Below are 18595 nucleotides of genomic sequence, written 5' to 3' on the forward strand. Positions count from 1 at the left end.
TATTCTAAAATAGGCCTCTTTCAGAAGTTAACAGCTAAACTCCTTAGAGTGCTTCCTTTACAGATTTGAATCCAGCTTTAATACACAATGCCAGAGAGAACACAACAGAAAACATAACTATAAGAAAAGTTTTCTTAAAATTTACCTCAGGAGGAGAAGCAAACCCTTGTCCCCAAGGTGAGATAAAGCTGGCTTCATCTGAATAAGAGCATGAAGATTGGCCTAAAAGAAATAATTATTAGGCAAATTAATAACTGCATGAAGATAAATTCTCTATTTCTAAAACCACTATATTATATACATTATAATTTCACATAATTTTCTATCAAATTTGAATGTTTTAATAAAAATTCATATCTAAGGGTTTTATTATAAAATAATGAAACTTCACCTTGTCTTCACACGCTTCATCGAGAATATCAAGAGCTTCAGAAGAAATCGTTTTGCTTTTATCATGCAGCTGGGTCACTAGTAATTCAATTCCCCAATTATTGAAGAATTCAACATTAGCTCTCAGTAATACTCTTAAATGTTTTGTTGCATACAGCCTGCAGGCCTATAAAGATAAATAAGAACATTAAAAAAAAAGAAAAAAACCACCACCCAAACTTCACTGTGGACGGTCTATTCGACTTTGTTTTGGGACAGTTCTGCTACTTGAAAAGGGCAGAAAGACTGGAATTGATGGTCTAGCCCTTGATATGAATATTTTTTTAGTCCAGGTAAAGTAAAATACTTCTGTTTCGATCTAGCTGCTTTTTTCCCCTTATATAAAAATATGTGTACTGTATCGAGTTCTTCGGAGGAACTAAAATTTTAAAGTAAACTAAAATTCCATCTCATAGTCTTAGAATTTATAATTAGTTTTATTAGGCCAAAATTTATAAAATACTGAATTAACTGGTTATGAAATATATAGTTTTATTGCCTATGTTATACTCACATCAGTGGCTGCCGTTAAGATTTTGGAAAGTATGACCCTAGCCAATCCATCTCTGCTATAGTCCAAGCTTGAAACAGTCAGTTTCAGCAAGTGATCTTGGTTTTTCAAGGAGCAAAGGTTAAGTAAACTAAAAGAAGGATGAAAATAATGAAGGTTACTAGAAATTACTGTATTGTTTCATTAATTCAACAAATATTTTCAAATTCTTAATAAACAAGCATTTCTAAAAGAAAGCACTTAATAAATATCACATTTTTAAAAAAAGCATCAGAGCATCAAGACAGCTCTAACTAAATATTTTTTTGTATTTTAATAAAAACTTACCAAACACAGGTACACAGACTAAAAAGCATGCCCTTTCTGATCACATTAAAAAATAGTTTAGGTATATACTGAAAAAGAATTTAGGAATGCTCACCATTGAAATACACTGCATTTTTCCAGCATTTTGACTCCATGAGGGTGGCAAGAAAGTGTTCCAATAAATAAAAAGTAGTGTTGACTAAGAGTTGTCAATAAACCATTATTTTGAAGACTTCTTTCAGGTTTCATGCCAGACGAGGCATTGAGCCACTGAACAATATCCTTTACTAGATCTTCTAAGTATCCTTGCCCATCCTAAAAGCAAATACATTATGATATTGCTAGAAAAGGACTTAGTGCCTACAATTAGAAAAATCAACTCTAATCAAGTCCAAAATATTTAATGATAATGATGAAGTTACTAATAACAGATATCAATCACTGAGTATCTGTCCTTTTTAATCCCATTCAACACAGTGCTGCATGAGATGGTATTATTTTCCATCTTACAAGGAGAAAACCAGGTCTTCTAGAAGGCAAATTAATTGTCCAAAGTCACATAAATAGCTAGTGACTAAGTCAGGATAAAAATCTAGGTTTGGTCTCATTCTCGTTGTTTCTAAATATAGCTTATGCCTCTTCAGAAATAAAAGGAAGGGGGCAAATTCAGTAAAAAACATTTACTCTGGAAAATATACAAAGTGCTTATTACCTCTTCAGACTCAAGAAGAAATTCTGTAAACTGGCAACCCACAACTGTGAGCTGCTTGGACTTGGCAAAATCCAGATCCAGATTGGCATATAATTTACTGCTGGGTTTGTAAAAATAAAGTAGTCTTCGTACAAACCTAAGATCAAAATAAAAAATCAGCAACAAAGTAATAAACCAAATAATTCTTTTAGAATCTTAACCACAACATATGATACAAGAAGGTTTTGAATATGTTTTGGATTTAAACCATTGAGATAAATGGCAAGAAATTTAATAAACACATTTGGTACATTCCACACACAAACCAACCATAAAAAACAACAAAAAAATCCCCTTCATTATTAAAAATATCTTTGTGAAATAAGAATTTTATGATAAGATGCCTGACAGAAATAGTGGAGAAGAAAGATGCTAGCAGGAAAAATGCAGATATAACATAGCTACAAGATACAGTTGGAGAAATATGAGGAAGCCACCTGGATATAAATTTTCATTCTTTTTTTTTTCCTTTTGAAATGCACACATTTTATTTTACTATCAGGTCTTTTTTCTTTTCAACTCTATTTTAATCCAGAATATATAAATTTTTTTCTACTGTACTTTATCAAGAACTTTGTCCCATGGCTCTATAAAATAATCTTATACTAGATAATTGTAAGCAAATGTTACCACACTATGATTTTATCAGTTTTTCACAATTAGGCAAAAAAGTCAAAAATAAAAGCTCCAGGTAAAATTTAAGCAACTGAATTTATAAAGCAATGGACGATATTTCAATGTTATAATTTTCAACATTATGTTCTAAGCTTCCATGGAATTTAGTTCAATTTAATTTCAAGCACTACAATCCAATCTAATAAAGGTGCCAGATACAGGAGTTGGAGAAACAAAGTTGAATGAGACTTCACCTCTGTTCTCAAGGAGTCTGAAAAGTTAGTGCTATGCTTCTTTACCCCAATGTAATTCTTATGTTCTATATATTTCTCAAAACTTAATACAGATATTAAGTTAAATATCACTGAGTAGATGAATACAATCATTTATAATGTCAGTGATATGAACTTCTCAAATACATGAAGTAAAGCCCCTCTTATCCAATGAGATCAACACTGGTGGTTGGTTAGTCTAAACTCAGGAGTAAAAATGAATGGGGTATTAGAAAACAGCACAATACCCTGAAGTACTGTATATGCTATAAACATTAGCATGTTTTATGGAAGGTGTGGTTGGTTACAAGGAGTGTAAAAAGGAAGAAGAATGAATAACTCTTCAAAGTCAGATGCAAAAGAAAGTAGAATTGGTATATTTAAAATGGCCATCATTTTGAAAGGGAGACACTATGTCCTTATTATGTCATTCTCATACATTAGGGCTAAAATAAGTACATGGCTGATATTCCTCGATTTGAGAAACTTTAATCTCAAGTATTTCATTTGTTCCAAAACTAAAGCCAGAATGTAAATAACCATAAAAAGAGTTAGCTGATGCTTTTTGATTGTAAAATACAAACTATATATAAATATATATATATATGTACCTACTGAATACCAACTATTAAAATGTACGTATGTATCTTTAAAACATCAATTATTACTTTTAGTAGGTATCAGGCATAATATAACTCAAATCTAAGTTCTTTAAATGCAAAACAGTTCTTACATACCTGTGCAACTGTTCATCTTTATAGTTTCTTAGATTTACATTTGGCCACTAGAAAAACATAATACGTTATATTATGTATTTGTCAATTCCTAAACATATAATTATGATGAAGTACAATGAATAAAAAAATGAAAACAATCAAGCCATTACCAAGAAGTATCCTATCATACCTTAAGAATGGTCCCTATAAGATTCCAATTCCATTCAAGATTCTCTTTATGTTGAAGGACTTGGCTATCTCTAAGGTTCATTAAAAGAGCTTCCTCTGTATCCTAAAATCACCAGAAAGTAATACAAAAAATTAAGACAAATTGGCCTCACTTCAAAAATGGAAGGTTTTTCATTTAAGGAAGATAATCAAGGTTTTCTAACTTTAAAAAGTTAGAAAAACACAGCTCCACTGCCTAGTCATTATACAACTTAGAAGCCTTCTGAAAATCCATATGCATGAATAAAACTGCAAACTCAAGCATGTATGCCTATTAAAATACAGTGGTTAATAAGAATTAGGAAATTAAATTGAAAATTGCATCTTCACATCAGTACCTTAAGAACAAATATATCTTTCTGAACTCGGAGATATTGATCCCGTTTCTGGTGTGTTGCAATTGCTTTCTGAATAATGTGATCTAAATGAAGGCTATAAGGCTTAGGTCCTCGTTTCTTCATTTCATGGAAGCGTTTTAAACAGTTCAGGGCTGCACTGGCTCGCCTAATGAGAAAAAAAATTAGTACAATTAATACAAGGCTAACATAATTTTAAAGAGATCACTTTGGTAAATTATTCTATTAAAACTTACATAAATCCATGCTAGAGACTGCTACTAAAAAATAAATTATTTAACCAAATTTGGAACCACAAAGAAAAAAAACAAGAACACTGCTGATTTGTATGAAGAAACACTAATTATTTTGATTCAACGAAAGATACTTACTAATCTTTTCTTCTATGGTGGTGGATACTCTTTGTATGTTAGTTTTAAGAACTCCTTCCTCAAGGTCAGAACCCAGTGACCTTACTTTCTTATTAAAGTTTTAAAACTCTGTTTTTCACATTTAAGTACTTAATCCATATGAAATTGATTTTTGTTTATGATATGAGGTTGGATAACCAATGATTCCAGTATCAACTGAACAGTGTCTATTTTCCCCACTAATCGGCAACTGTAAATGGGATCCTTTTAAGAATTATTAATTTTTTAAGTTATTTATTTTGGCTGTGTTGGGTCTTCATTGTTGTGCATGGGCTTTCTCTAGTTGCGGCGAGCGGGGGCTACTGCTCATTACAGTGCATGGGCCTCTTACTGCTGTGGCTTCCCTTGTTGCAGAGCACGGGCTCTAAGCGCATGGGCTTCAGTAGTTGCAGCACGTGGGCTGAGTAGTTGTGGCTTCTGGGCTCTAGAGCGCACGCTCAGTAGTTGTAGCGCATGAGCTTAGGTGCTCCGTGGCATGTGGGATCTTCCCGGACCAGGGATCGAACCCGTGTCTCCTGCATTGGCAGGTGGATTCTTAACCACTGTACCACCAGGGAAGTCCCTAGAAATTATTTTAAATTCCCTTTTTGTGGTGCATAAAATACAGTTTTCTAGAATTTGGTAGTGATCAAGTCTCAACTTCAGAAATTCTGGTAAATACAAATCAGATTTAAAATTTAAAAACCTTAGGATGTGCCCAGATTGGCAAGTACTTATCAGTAAAGAACTTCCCGAGCTAAAAAAATCATTCTTAGATTATTACTGGAATTTTGAAGGTAAATTTGAATTCCTGATGAACGCTAAATACCATGGCCATAATCTGACCCAGAGAGTTCAGGTCTACCAGGCTTTGGGAAAGTCCATTTTTCCATCAAGAAACTACTAAAATAAAAGTTGAATGCCACCACTACCAATGTAAGCTTAAAAGTCAGAACTGATGGTCCCTAATGCCCTCAGTTTATAATACAACTTCAGTCTGTTAAATAACAGTATTTTCACTGACAGATTTAAAGCTAATAAGTATTATTTATTTATAGTGAGGCCCTTATGTGTACTTTTGAATTAATAAAGCTAACTAAACTTTTGAGAAATGTACTATAACTTAACAAAAATTCCTAGTTCTGAATAGCTAATGAACTACATTTCAAAACATTACAAAAAAAAAAGCCTAAATATATAAATTCCAACTTTCTTTTTCCAACATTTTTAACCACACATACAAAAGAATACACTGTTAGTCTTTGTGCTTTAATTTGAAATAATTCAGACATTGAAAAGGAGACTGAACTGTTGCTCAAAACATAAAACAGTCCAAAAAACTCTCAATCCCAATGTTTTTACTGATCTGGTAGAAAGTTTAACTCCTTGTCCAGAAACATGCTAGAAAAGGTTGATTTTACTAAACTAAAATACTCTGTAGCCTAAAATACAAATTATTTTTTAAAACTGTTAATTTTCCTCTTATCCAAAGGTTTCCCTAAATAATTCCCAGGCATAACCTATATATACTACTTTCTTATAAAGATAAGGTCATCTAAGTGGGTATTAAATACACAGGCACAAGCTTTGCTAGAGCTCTGATACTTACAGTCTCTTTTCCTTAGGGATATCAAAGGATGCAGCCATATTCATTAGGGTTGGCAGGCAGTGCAAATGATGGCTATGTGAATGAGGAAGAATTGTGTTTGCCTAAAATGAACCATAATATTTTTGAAAAATAGAGTATTTTTATGTTACAGATTATCCACAGATATAATGCTAAAAGGTTTTACTCATGAATTATTCATTTTCTAATATATACTTATAGCTAATTTTTATCTCTTCTACTTTCAACAAGGATGAGTTGTAACAAATATAAAGACACAGGCTCATATTATGTTAATAAAACTCTAAATTTCATACATCCTTTATTATAACATTAAATTATAATTTAAAGTGATACCCAATTAAACTCACTTCTTAAATAATCTAAAAGGACTATATGTCCAAACTTGGATCAAGTGTTATAATGTTGTATCAAAAGTAGCATTTAAAATGCTGGATGCAATATCATAACTTGTGAGTTGACTTCTTAGGTTTAAAAACCACCTTCTCAAAACAGGTTTGTCTCATATTCCAACAATCTTTAAATAAGAAACCTGTCTTCTGCTTTGCAAATGAAGTCCTACCACCCAATCTGCTTTCTACCAATAAAGATAAATTAATTAAATGTGGAAGTCAGAAGATGTAAGAATAACAAGCAATGAACTAACACTGCTATACTCAAAATGACTAGCTTTTATATTTCAAGGGACTCACAGAATTCTGGTGTATGGGGGAAGGGAATGGATGAAATTTATTAAAGAGATTCCTTCACATAAAGGCAAATAATTCTAGATATTGATATCCTTACAGAAATGATATCTTAATTAAAATAAAAATAATCACATCTGAGATTCTGCAATATTACTTATCTCATAGATGGACTGAAGGAAAACAGAGCAAGTGCCTAAAATAATTCACTGATAAACAAGACAGTTATCATTAAACTGTTTAATTCTCTTTTGCTCACTCACAAAGCCCAACTGCTATGTAGAAAAAAAACCCTGGTGATGGAGGGGGACCAAAAACAACTACAAAAACAAAAGATATTGGCCAACAATAAGCCATTAACATAATTTTAAAAGATTTGCCATAAGTTTACTTAATGAGTTTAAAGTGGTTCTTTTTATTTAGTGTTTATTAACTAAATGGTGACAGAAATATAAATTTCTAATTTGCAAATAATCAGAATACCCTCACTTCTTGATCTGCTGGGAGTAGAGAATGATCAGATTACTTTGCTAGCTCCTTGTTTCCAGAAATTACTGATATCATAAAATCATGGCCAAAAAAAAAGATTCCCACCCTCTAAATCTAAACCTACAAGTTTACAGAGAAGTATGTGTTCAAATGAGGCAGTTATATTTAGATTTTTTTCCACAAAGTTTTCTAAAATTCAGGCACTATTATATATCAATTCTATTTAGCCGACTGAAGTAATACCTATAGTTTTGTAATTTCATGCTTTTTAGGTAGGAAGTCATTCTAAGAGAAAGACTTTTAGGACTCAAAATGTCAGCATCAAAAGTGAGTATAAAAAAGCAATATTCAGTTCTCTGTATTTTTTATATTTGTTCCATTTAAAAAACTAGCCTATATATGTAAGATACAAGGTATCAAGGGTTCTTTGTAATGCAAAGATAAACATTCAAATAAATGAAAACTTATTTTTTTGAGATAATGCAAAGTAACATCATTAAAATAGCCTGTTTCATAAATTAAAACATTAATAGTATGAAACATAATCAGAAGTTGTTAAACTTACCATATGTAAAAGCTCTCCTAAAAGGATGGTAGCTCTAACTGAGATATGGTCATCACTGTTTGTTATCACCTCAACCAAACCCTTTGAAAATAAGAAATATCATAGTTGCAAAACAGTATATATGAATACAATTATGCATCATATATGTTTGTTGCTCTGAAAGAATTCAGTTAGAGAAAATAAAATAAATAAAATAGAATAAAATAAGGTTTATAACTCTTACCTCTAAAAGCCCATTACGAATAAATGCTGAGAGTATCAGTGCCAAATAATTATCCATGAGGTCTGGCCTGCAAATAAGCACGGCACAGAAAAATTTAAATATTTTCCATACACTACAAAATTTAACATAAAAATAGTAACTGTAATAAATCTGAACTATTTCTATATCTAAAGTCTACCTGGATCTGGCACGATGAGGAAGAATAGTTTTTGCCTCAGCTGCTACAAAGCCATCCGAAAGCCTCCAACTGTCTTGGAATCTACCTGGATCTAAAATAGTTAAATTTACATAGTTAGAAGAAAATAATATACCAATGAAACACTTCAAATAACCATCAGCTAAGCAGGCTACAAATAATTTTCTTAAATGTTCGTTAAAAAAAAAATAAGACTCAAGGCATACAGAAAAAAAACGATTTATGTAAATGAACACAGATCTAACTTCCTTCACTGAGGGATTCAGAGTCATTTGGGCTAAAATAAAATAACAAGAATCAAATAATCCAATGTGAGAATCACATAAGGTTTCTTATTAACTCCTCTCTTCCTTTCTTAGTCCATCCTTCTATTAATTTCACTGCTCATTTCAGGAGCTAGGGTGATGGAGAAGAATTTAAAATTTCTTTTTAGAAATTTATCTGAGATTTTATTTTTATATTAATTTCAGGCCACAAATATGCAGTAAGAAAAGAAAATGATATTCAATATTTAGTTCAGCATTTTTCCTTTGAGGAACTCTGCCTCTATTAGATAATCCATTTAAAAAATTACAATACATGAGTAGTGAATCCACTTCAATACTTACCTACACTGAGCAGTGCTTCTATGAACTCTTCAGTCACAACAGGTAGAGGAAGACGAAATATATCATAAAGCACTTCAAGGAGACCGCGCTGCAAGTACAAATAAATACAGTTCATTTGTTTTTATGGAATAAGTCTTTGTTTACAATTTTTAAAATGTCCTATTCACAGATTAAAAAATCAATAAAAACAGAACTACTGTATTTTAGAAAACTACCATTATCAGGCCTATATTACAGAAGAGGTAACTACTGAATGCTTACTACATATACAAGATGTAATCTTGTCAATAAATCTTTCATTAATCCCACTGTACACATGAAGAAATACATTTAAAGGTTAAAAATAATTTGCCCAAGGTCATGGAGCTATAAATAATAAAACCAGGAGTCAAACCCCAGTAGGCCAGACTCAAAGGACCATGTTCTTTCACCATTTGCTGAGTAAGAAGTCAACTGAATTGGAACCTTTCCACCTATAATTACATCCTTCCATGGTCTAAATGCTTTTATTTTTAGTTCACATTTTAAGCAAGGCACCTCTAGCTAATATTTACTACTAATAATAAGAAACAAAGGGGGCAAATTTTGTCCCTTTGAACAAAATTAAAACAAAAACATTGAAGAGGAAAAGGAAGAACCACATGAAGAGTTAATTTTTTTCCTCTAATTTCAATTTGTTTTAGCTGTTTAATACAATTCCTATACACTAATAACTTAGGACTATGTCTAATAAATAAGTATATAAATACCCCAATTTTAATCAGAACCACTACTCATAACATATAAAAACACAAGTTAGAAGGCATAAGTTGCATAAATACTCTATTTACTTTTTAAGTATATTTTTCTGTACTGCTTGAACCTTTTACAATGAGAATGCCCCTGTGTATTGTTTGCACTTTTTATTGAATAAAACATAATTAATTTCACATTTTTAATCTAATTTTAATACAGCCATAGTTCCTAACAACAGCAGTGTTTCAAATGATTCGTATTATACTCTTAGGGTTCAACTAAGTAGTAAATATTTATTCATGTATTTTTAAAATGCTCTGTGATACAGATTAATAATTCATGAGGAAAAAGCATTACCTGAAATAAATTTTTTCCAATTAATTTCCTCAACTAAAACTCCACGAATGAAACAATCAGAATAACTTTTACCTACCCTTATTTCCATATTTGGAATGCAAAGTACTCCAATTAGAGACTGAATCCCAGAGTTTCCAGGCTTACATAAATTAATAATACCTAAAAAAGATAAAAAGAAAAAAAAAATAACTGATTTGAATTTCAAAAAAATTTTCTATAGTAAGGTATCCATAATACAAAATGTAACATTTTTCCAAGCTAAATTACACTATTATATTGTGATTATCATAATTGATAATATATTTCAAACATTCTCTGAATTTCCCAATTAGAGATTATCAATAATTCTATCCTTTAAATTACTTTGATTTGTTTCATACCCAAAAAGTTTTCATGAATCTGACTGCCTATTATTCCCATTTGCTGATGAGGGATTCTCAGGGATATTGGAGAGAATAAGACAATAATGTCTTGCTTATTTAACACTTTCTCAACCTAAATTGATAAACTTTGCTTGGCATTTGCCTTTTAAAAGTTTAAAACTTAACGAATGCACAGAAGAGTATAACCAACAGACTTCAAATAAACTGTATGGATCAAAATATTCAGTGAGGGAATTTACTCAAACAATTTTAAACATATTAACACCATGTCACAAAAGAAGATATGTATCAGTTAAGTAGCCAATAAACACAAAAGTGTTCAATATCATTAGTCACTGGGGAAATGCAAATTACAGTCATAATAAGATACTGTCACACACCCACTAGAGTGGCTGAAATTAAAAACTGATTAACACCAGATGCTGGCAAGGATGTAGAGCAACTGGAACTCACATACCTACATGATAGGAGTATAAAATAGTGCTTCAGTATTTTGAGAAAAAGTCTTGCAGTTTCTCATAAAACTAAACATATATTGGGACTTCCCTGGTGGTGCAGTGGTTAAGAATCCGCCTGCCAATGCAGGGGACAGGAGTTTGAGCTCTGATATGGGAAGATCCCACATGCCGTGGATCAACTAAGCCCATGCGCCACAACTACTGAGCCTGTGTTCTAAAGCCCCTGAGCCACAACTAGTGAAGCCCATGCACCTTAGAGCCTGCGTCACAACTACTGAGCCCACATACCACAACTACTGAAGCCTGAGCACTGCAACTACTGAGTCTGCGTGCTGCAACTAATGAAGCCCATGCACCTAGAGCCCGTGCCCTGCAACAAGAGAAGCCACTGCAAGAAGAAGCCCGCACACTGCAAAGAAGAGTAGCCCCTGCTCGCCACAACTAGAGAAAGCCCACGTGCAGCAACGAAGACACAACACAGCCAAAAAAAACCACCATATATCCACCCTGTGATTCAGCAGTTCTATTTGGTATTTACCCAAAAGGAAACAAAGCTTATATCTGAAAAAAAAATTTACAATGCTGCTCATAGTAGCTCTATTTAGAACGTTCAAAACTGCAAACAGGTCAGGTATTCACTAACAGGAGGAAGGCTAAAAACACAGTGATATATTTACCCAGTGGAATACTACTCAGCAATAAAAACGAACATATTACTGATACATACAACATGAATCAGTAGCATTATGCTGAGTGAAATCAGAATCATTAAGTTGAGTGAAAAAAGCCTACACACAAAAGTATACATATACTATGATTCCACTTAAATGAAGTTTCAGAACAGGCAAAAATGATTTGTGATAAAAAATAAACAGAGCAGTGGTTGCTTCTTACATGAGTGGGGTCAGGGATTAACTAGGAAGGGACATGAGAGAACTTTCTGCGATGATGGTAATGTTCTATATCCTAAAAAGAGTTTGGATACACAGATATAATAAGCATTTGTCAAAACTCATCAAATGGGCTTCCCTGGTGGCGCAGTGGTTGAGAATCTGCCTGCTAATGCAGGGGACACGGGTTCGTGCCCCGGTCCGGGAAGATCCCACATGCCGCGGAGCAACTGGGCCCGTGAGCCACAACTACTGAGCCTGCGCGTCTGGAGCCTGTGCTCCGCAACAAGAGAGGCCGTGATAGTGAAGAGGCCCGCGCACCGCGATGAAGAGTGGCCCCCGCTTGCCACAACAAGAGAAAGCCCTCGCACAGAAATGAAGACCCAACACAACGAAAAATGAATATAAAAATAAATAAATAAAACATTACTATAAAAAAATATCCTGTGATAAACTGTAATGGAAAAGAATATGAAAAATAATGTATATTTATGTACAACCAAATGACTTCTGTGCAGCAGAAACTAACACAACATTGTAAATCAACTATACCTCAATAAAATAAATTTAAAAACAAACAAACAAAAAAAACTCATCAAATGGCAGACTCAAGATTTGTGCATTTCACTGTAAGAGGTAAATTTCACCTCAAAGCTCCCCCCCTCCCAGAAAAAAAACCTCAGAAACAAACAAAAATAACCAAATAAGAACCCTAAACAAATACTGAACTTTAGGTAATAGTGTTTAGGAATCAGGAGCACTTAATTTTGCAACTTCTTTAAAATGCATTAGAATAACACGAGGACTGGTGAACTCTCAGAGGACTAGGCAGATGGGTAGATATGTAATAAAGCAAACAGAGCAAAATCTAAGTGGTAGGAGTATATGGTATTCACTGTATAATTTTTTCTGTATAGTTGAAATTTTCGATAATAAATTGTTAGGGAAAACATTTTTTAAAAGTAAAGGAAAACATTTTTAAAGTCATATAGGATTCTGAAGTTCCCTGTTACTTCTAGCTAAGCACATATATTTATATTTATGAATAATATGTATCTTCTCTTTGCACTTAGGTTCAAAATTCAAATTAAAACATAATAGACAGACTTACTTAAAATACCAAAAGTGTTTCTCAAACTTTGATGTCTGACAATAATTTGAGAGATTATAGATTAAGATACCATGATCTGCAATCATAGTCTGCACTAATAGCGAAAACAGGCTATTGCAACTCAAGAAGAAACTATGTTCTAAAAGTTCATTTTCCAGTCAGTTTTCTGGATGTTGAAATATATGATAGAAATAACATTACAAACATACAAAAGCTCATTTAACCCATACACAGTATCACAGAATCTAATATTGTTTAGGAAATTACTTCTGTGAGAAAATGTTTTCAGAATTCTAACTCGAATAATATTCCAGCTCTTACTTCAATAGAAGGGAAGAACACTCTGACCTTTTAAGTTTCTAATGATGGATCAGTGCACTAAAGGACTCTAGGACAAACTGAAGCACAGCAGAAAAACGTTTAAGAGAAACAAGAGACTGGCAGAGATTAGAGGTACAGTGACTGGAAAGCAGTCTACAGTAGGGAGAGTAAGAAGACAGTAGCTAGGCTGTACTAGTGGTCAGAGCTGGATAGAATTCATTCTTGGGGGGAAGAAAGAAATCACTCTAATGGCAAGGAAGCTGAAGAATGGTGAAAGACGGTAGCTGTAGCTACAGAAAACAAAGTTATAAGTGATTTCTGAGGCAAGGGCACTGACAGTTAACCTTGGCAGGAGGACTGTGTTGGTTTTCTATGTTGAAAGAGTGTGTGGAGACTAGTAAAGTATAAAAAACGATGTGTGATGGTGGAGCCCTCATAGAATCCTAGGTTGTCCATGAGGATAAGGGGAAACAGGCAGTCATGAGGTATAGCAAGGTTGGGATTTTTACTAAAATGTGAGAAGCCAGAGGAAGTCCTTGTACATATATTGGCTAGGTGCCAAGTCTATGGCTGGGATAGTCATTTTTATGGAAAAGATGTTAGCTGGTTACTTAAGTATACAGAAATGTTCAAGTAAATTTTCCTGTTCTATTTATTGCTATACTCCTTTGTATGCTCTCCCTTAAATTATTCTGCAAAGTCAAGAAGTAAGAGGTTGGCTTCCCCAGTGGTGAAGTGGTTAAGAATCCACCTGCCAATGCAGGGGACATGGGTTCGAGCCCTGGTCTGGGAAGATCCCACATGCCGCCTAGCAACTAAGCCCATGTGCCACAACTACTGAGCCTGTGCTCTACAGCCCGCAAGCGACAACTACTGAGCCCACGTGCCACAACTACTGACACCTGTGAGCCTAGAACCTGTGCTCTGCAACAAGAGAAGCCACTGCAATGAGAAGCCCGTGCACTGCAACGAAGAGTAGCCTCTGCTCGCCACAACTTGAGAAAACCTGTGTGCAGCAACAAAGACAACGCAGCCAAAAAATAAATAGTAAATTTTTTTTAAAAGAGGAAAAGGTAATCATTAATACAAAATAACACATTTAGTGGTGGTTTTATTTTAAGAAAAATGTTTGCTTTTTATTCCATGGAAAGGTAAAACATGTATAATCCCTCTTTTCAAGAAATATTGGACTACTAGGCAATAGAAATAAAAGCAAAAATACGTTTTTCTCTGGGTATATGCCCAGGGGTGGGATTGCTGGGTCATATGGTAGTTCTATTTTTAGTTTTTTAAGGAACCTCCATACCATTCTCCACAGTGGCTGTACCAATTTACATTCCCACGAACAGTGCAAGAGGGTTCCCTTTTCTCCACACCCTCTCCAGCATTTATTATTTGTAGGCTTTTTAATAAGGGCTATTCTGGTCGGTGTGAGGTGATACCTCATTGTAGTTTTGATTTGCATTTCTCCAATAATTAGTGATTTTGAGCATCTTTCCATGTGTTTTATGGCCATCTGTATGCCTTCTTTGGAAAAATGTCTATTTAGATCTTCCACCCATTTTCTGATTGGGTTATCTGGTTTTCTGATACTGAAATGCATGAGCTGTTTATATATTTTGGAGATTAATCCCTTGTCGGCTGCTTCATTTCCAAATATCTTCCCCCATTCAGAGGGTTGTTGTTTTGTTTTGTTTATGGTTTCCTTTGCTGTGCAAACACTTTTAAGTTCAATGAGGTCACATTTATTTTTATTTTCATTACTCTAGGAGGTGGATCAAAAAAGATCTTGCTGTGATTTATGTCAAAGAGTGTTCTGCCTATGTTTTCCTCTAAGAGTTTTATAGTGTCCAGCATTACATTTAAGTCTTTAATCCATCTGGAGTTTATTTTTGTGTATGGTGTTAGGGAGTGTTCTAATTTATTTCTTTTACACATAGCTGTCCAGTTTTCCCAGCACCGTTATTGAAGAGACTGTCTTTTCTCCATTGTATATTCTTGCCTCCTTTGTCATAATTGACCATAGATGAATGGGTTTATTTCTGGGCTTTCTATCCTGTTCCACTGATCTATATGTCTGTTTTTATGCCAGTCCCGTACTGTTTTGATGACTGTAGCTTTGTAGTATAGTCCGAAAGCAGGGAGCCTGATTCCTCCAGCTCCATTTTTCTTTCTCAAGATTGCTTTGGCTATTCGGGTCTTTTATGTTTTCATACAGATTTTGTGTTCTAGTTACATGAAAAATGCCATTGGTAATTTGATAGGGATTGCACTGAATCTGTAGATTTCTTTGGGGAGTATAGTCATTTTCACAATATTGATTCTTCCAATCCAAGAACATGGTATATCATCCCAACTGTTTGTGTCATCTTTGATTTCTTTCATCAATATCTTACAGTTTTCTGAGTACAGGTCTTTTGCCTCTTTAGGTAGGTTTATTCTTAGGTATCTTATTCTTTATGTTGCGATGGTAAATGAGATTGTTTCCTTAATTTTTCTTTCTGATCTTTCATTGTTAGTGTAAAGGAATGCACCCCAATGTTCACTGCAGCACTATTTCCAACAGCCAGAACATGGAAGCAACCTAAATGTCCAACAACAGAGGAATGGATAAAGAAAACATGGTACATGTATACAGTGGAATATTACCGACAATAAAAAAAGAACAAAGTAATGCCATTTGCAGCAACAGGGATGAATCCAGAGATTATCATACTGAGTGAAGTAAGTCAGACACAGAAAGACAAATATATGATATCGCTTATATGTGGAATCTAGAGAAAAAAAGGGGGGGTACAAATGAACTTACTTACAAAACGGAAGTAGAGTCATGGATGTAGAAAACAAACTTACGGGTTACAAGGGGATAAGAGTGGGGGAGGCATAAACTGGGAGATTGGGACTGACATATACACACAACTACATATAAAATACATAACTAATAAAAACCTGCCGTATAGCACAGGGAATTCTACTCAATACTCTGCAATGGCCTACATGGGAAAAGAATTAAAAAAAAAAGTGGATATATGTATAACTGATTCACTTTGCTGTACACCTGAAACTAACACAATACTGTAAATCAACTATACTCCAATAAAAATTTAAAAAAAAAAGAAAAGCAAAAATAAACAAATGGGACCTAATGAAACTTAAAAGCTTTTGCACAGCAAAGCAAACCATAAACAAAATGAAAAGACAACCTATGGAGTGGGAGAAAATATTTGCAAATGAGGCAACAGACAAGGGATTAATTTCCAAAATATACAAACAGCTTACATAACTCAATAACAAAAAAACAAGCAATTATCTTGCTTGCAACCCAATCAAAAAAATGGACAGAAGACCTCAATAGACGTTTCTCCCAAGAAGACATACAGATGGCCAATAAGCTCATGAAAAGATGCTCAACATCACTAATTATTAGAGAAATGCAAATCAAAACTACAATGAGGTACCACCCCACACCAGTCAGAATGGCCATCATTAAAAAGTCTACAAATAATAAATGCTGGAGAGGTTGTGGAGAAATAGGAACCCTCCTACACTGTTGGTGGGAATGTAAATTGGCGCAGCCGTTATGGAAAACAGTACGGAGGTTTCTTTAAAAACTAAAAATAGAGTTACCACATGATCCTGCAATCCCATGTCTGGGCATATAACCAGAGAAAACTCTAATTTGAAAAGATACATGAAGACTGTCATACAGAGTGAAATAAGTCAGAAAGAGAAAAACAAATATTGTATATTAACGCATATATGTGGAATCTAGAAAAATGGTACAGATGAACTGGTTTGCAAGGCAGAAATAGAGACACAGATGTAGAGAACAAATGTATGGACACCAAAGTGGGGAAAGCAGGGTGGGGGGGGGATGAACTGAGAGAGGGACTGACATATATACACTAATATGTATAAAATAGATAACTAATAAGAACCTGCTATATAAAAAAATAAATAAAATAAAATTCATAAAAAAGCAAACATGAAAATAAATAAATAAATTTAAATAAATAAAAGATACATGCACCCCAATGTTCACTGTAGCACTATTTACAATAGACAAGACATGGAAGCAATCTAAATGTCCATCAACAGATGAATGGATAAAGATGAGATACACACACACACAATGAAATATTACTCGGCCATAAAAAAGAATGAAATAATGCCATATGCAGCAACATGGATGGACCTAGAGATTATCATCATACTAAGTGAAGTAAGTCAAACAGAAAGACAAATACCATACAATATCACTTATATGTAGAATCTAAAATATGATACAAATGGATTTATGAAACAGAAACAGACTCACAGACAGGGAAAACAAACTTATGGTTATCAAAGGGGAAAGGGAGGGAGTGGGGGAGAGATAAATTAGGAGTTTGGGATTTACAGATACACACTACTATATATAAAATAAACAACAAGGCACTACTGTATAGTACAGGGAACTATATTCAACATCCTGTAATAAACCATAATGAAAAAGAATGTAATTTGGGACTACTAATGGTCTATCATGCTTATTTGGTATTTATGACATTTTACATTATATTTTTAGGAACAAACTTTAGTTATATATTCAACAAACACTTAAAAATTTTTTTTGGGTATAGATCTTGTTTAAGTTTATTTTAAAGTCCAGGTTATCATTAGCACATTGACTTACAAATGATGAATTTTAAGACTTGTGTCCAAACCCCTCTTGGTTCTACTGATAACATATAAAGAAAGACTAGGTTAACATCTAAAGCAGATGCTACAATAATAATTTAACATTTGAAAAAACAGCCAAGCTTTTCTTATTGGATGTTATAAAGCAGCACAGAGGAACTTACCTGCCCATGACCGGAAGGTTGCTATGATTCCCATTTTACTTGCTAGAAACCTTGCTTCTCTGTCTTCTCTGTTGGGTGAGGTGGGGGGGGGGGGCAGGGGGGAAGGGGGTTCAAAGATATTAAATGTTAAAATAAGAAGTGAGTTTTTTCTACCACTATATCAGAATAAGAGCTATCATTACTTAGCATTTAAATATTTGCATAGGAAATTCAACAATATATTAAAAGAAAATAAAGATCAGATCTACCTCAAAGCAAATTACCCAATTATGTACTGATCACGCCTCCCCCCATTTAAAATTCACAACATCTTTTAAAACAAAGTATAAATTCCGCTTTCCCACTGAGTTCTACTTTTACTGCTCTTTCTGAAAACTATTCTTAGGTAGCTCATTAACACCTTTAATTGAGCATTATAGACAACACCAGCCTGCTTAATAAGCATCTCTGTCAAAAGACTGCCCCTCAGCAAAGAAAATTACCACATAAACCTCTTACTTTTACCACATGTATTCTCTTTAATTCAAAA

The 18595-nt window shown here is 33.7% G+C and overlaps 1 protein-coding gene across 12 annotated transcripts in view; it reads right to left on the minus strand.

Annotated features, from left to right (window-relative positions):
* RICTOR (RPTOR independent companion of MTOR complex 2) overlaps positions 1 to 18595 on the minus strand; it is a 122430-nt gene that overhangs the window by 32417 nt on the left and 71418 nt on the right. For all 12 annotated transcript variants that reach the window (XM_059060229.2, XM_059060227.2, XM_067030892.1 and 9 more), the window contains 15 exons: positions 18067 to 18134; positions 10136 to 10218; positions 8968 to 9055; positions 8342 to 8432; positions 8164 to 8230; positions 7941 to 8021; positions 6183 to 6283; positions 4167 to 4332; positions 3791 to 3892; positions 3622 to 3668; positions 1959 to 2094; positions 1362 to 1561; positions 944 to 1070; positions 392 to 556; positions 146 to 222 (listed from right to left, as the gene is read on the minus strand). In XM_059060229.2, the coding sequence (XP_058916212.1) occupies positions 146 to 222; positions 392 to 556; positions 944 to 1070; positions 1362 to 1561; positions 1959 to 2094; positions 3622 to 3668; positions 3791 to 3892; positions 4167 to 4332; positions 6183 to 6283; positions 7941 to 8021; positions 8164 to 8230; positions 8342 to 8432; positions 8968 to 9055; positions 10136 to 10218; positions 18067 to 18134 (1599 nt within the window). The remainder of the gene's footprint in view (positions 1 to 145; positions 223 to 391; positions 557 to 943; positions 1071 to 1361; positions 1562 to 1958; positions 2095 to 3621; positions 3669 to 3790; positions 3893 to 4166; positions 4333 to 6182; positions 6284 to 7940; positions 8022 to 8163; positions 8231 to 8341; positions 8433 to 8967; positions 9056 to 10135; positions 10219 to 18066; positions 18135 to 18595) is intronic.

Source organism: Kogia breviceps, chromosome 4 (assembly GCF_026419965.1).
Source record: "Kogia breviceps isolate mKogBre1 chromosome 4, mKogBre1 haplotype 1, whole genome shotgun sequence".
Classification (NCBI taxonomy): Eukaryota; Metazoa; Chordata; class Mammalia; order Artiodactyla; family Physeteridae; genus Kogia; species Kogia breviceps.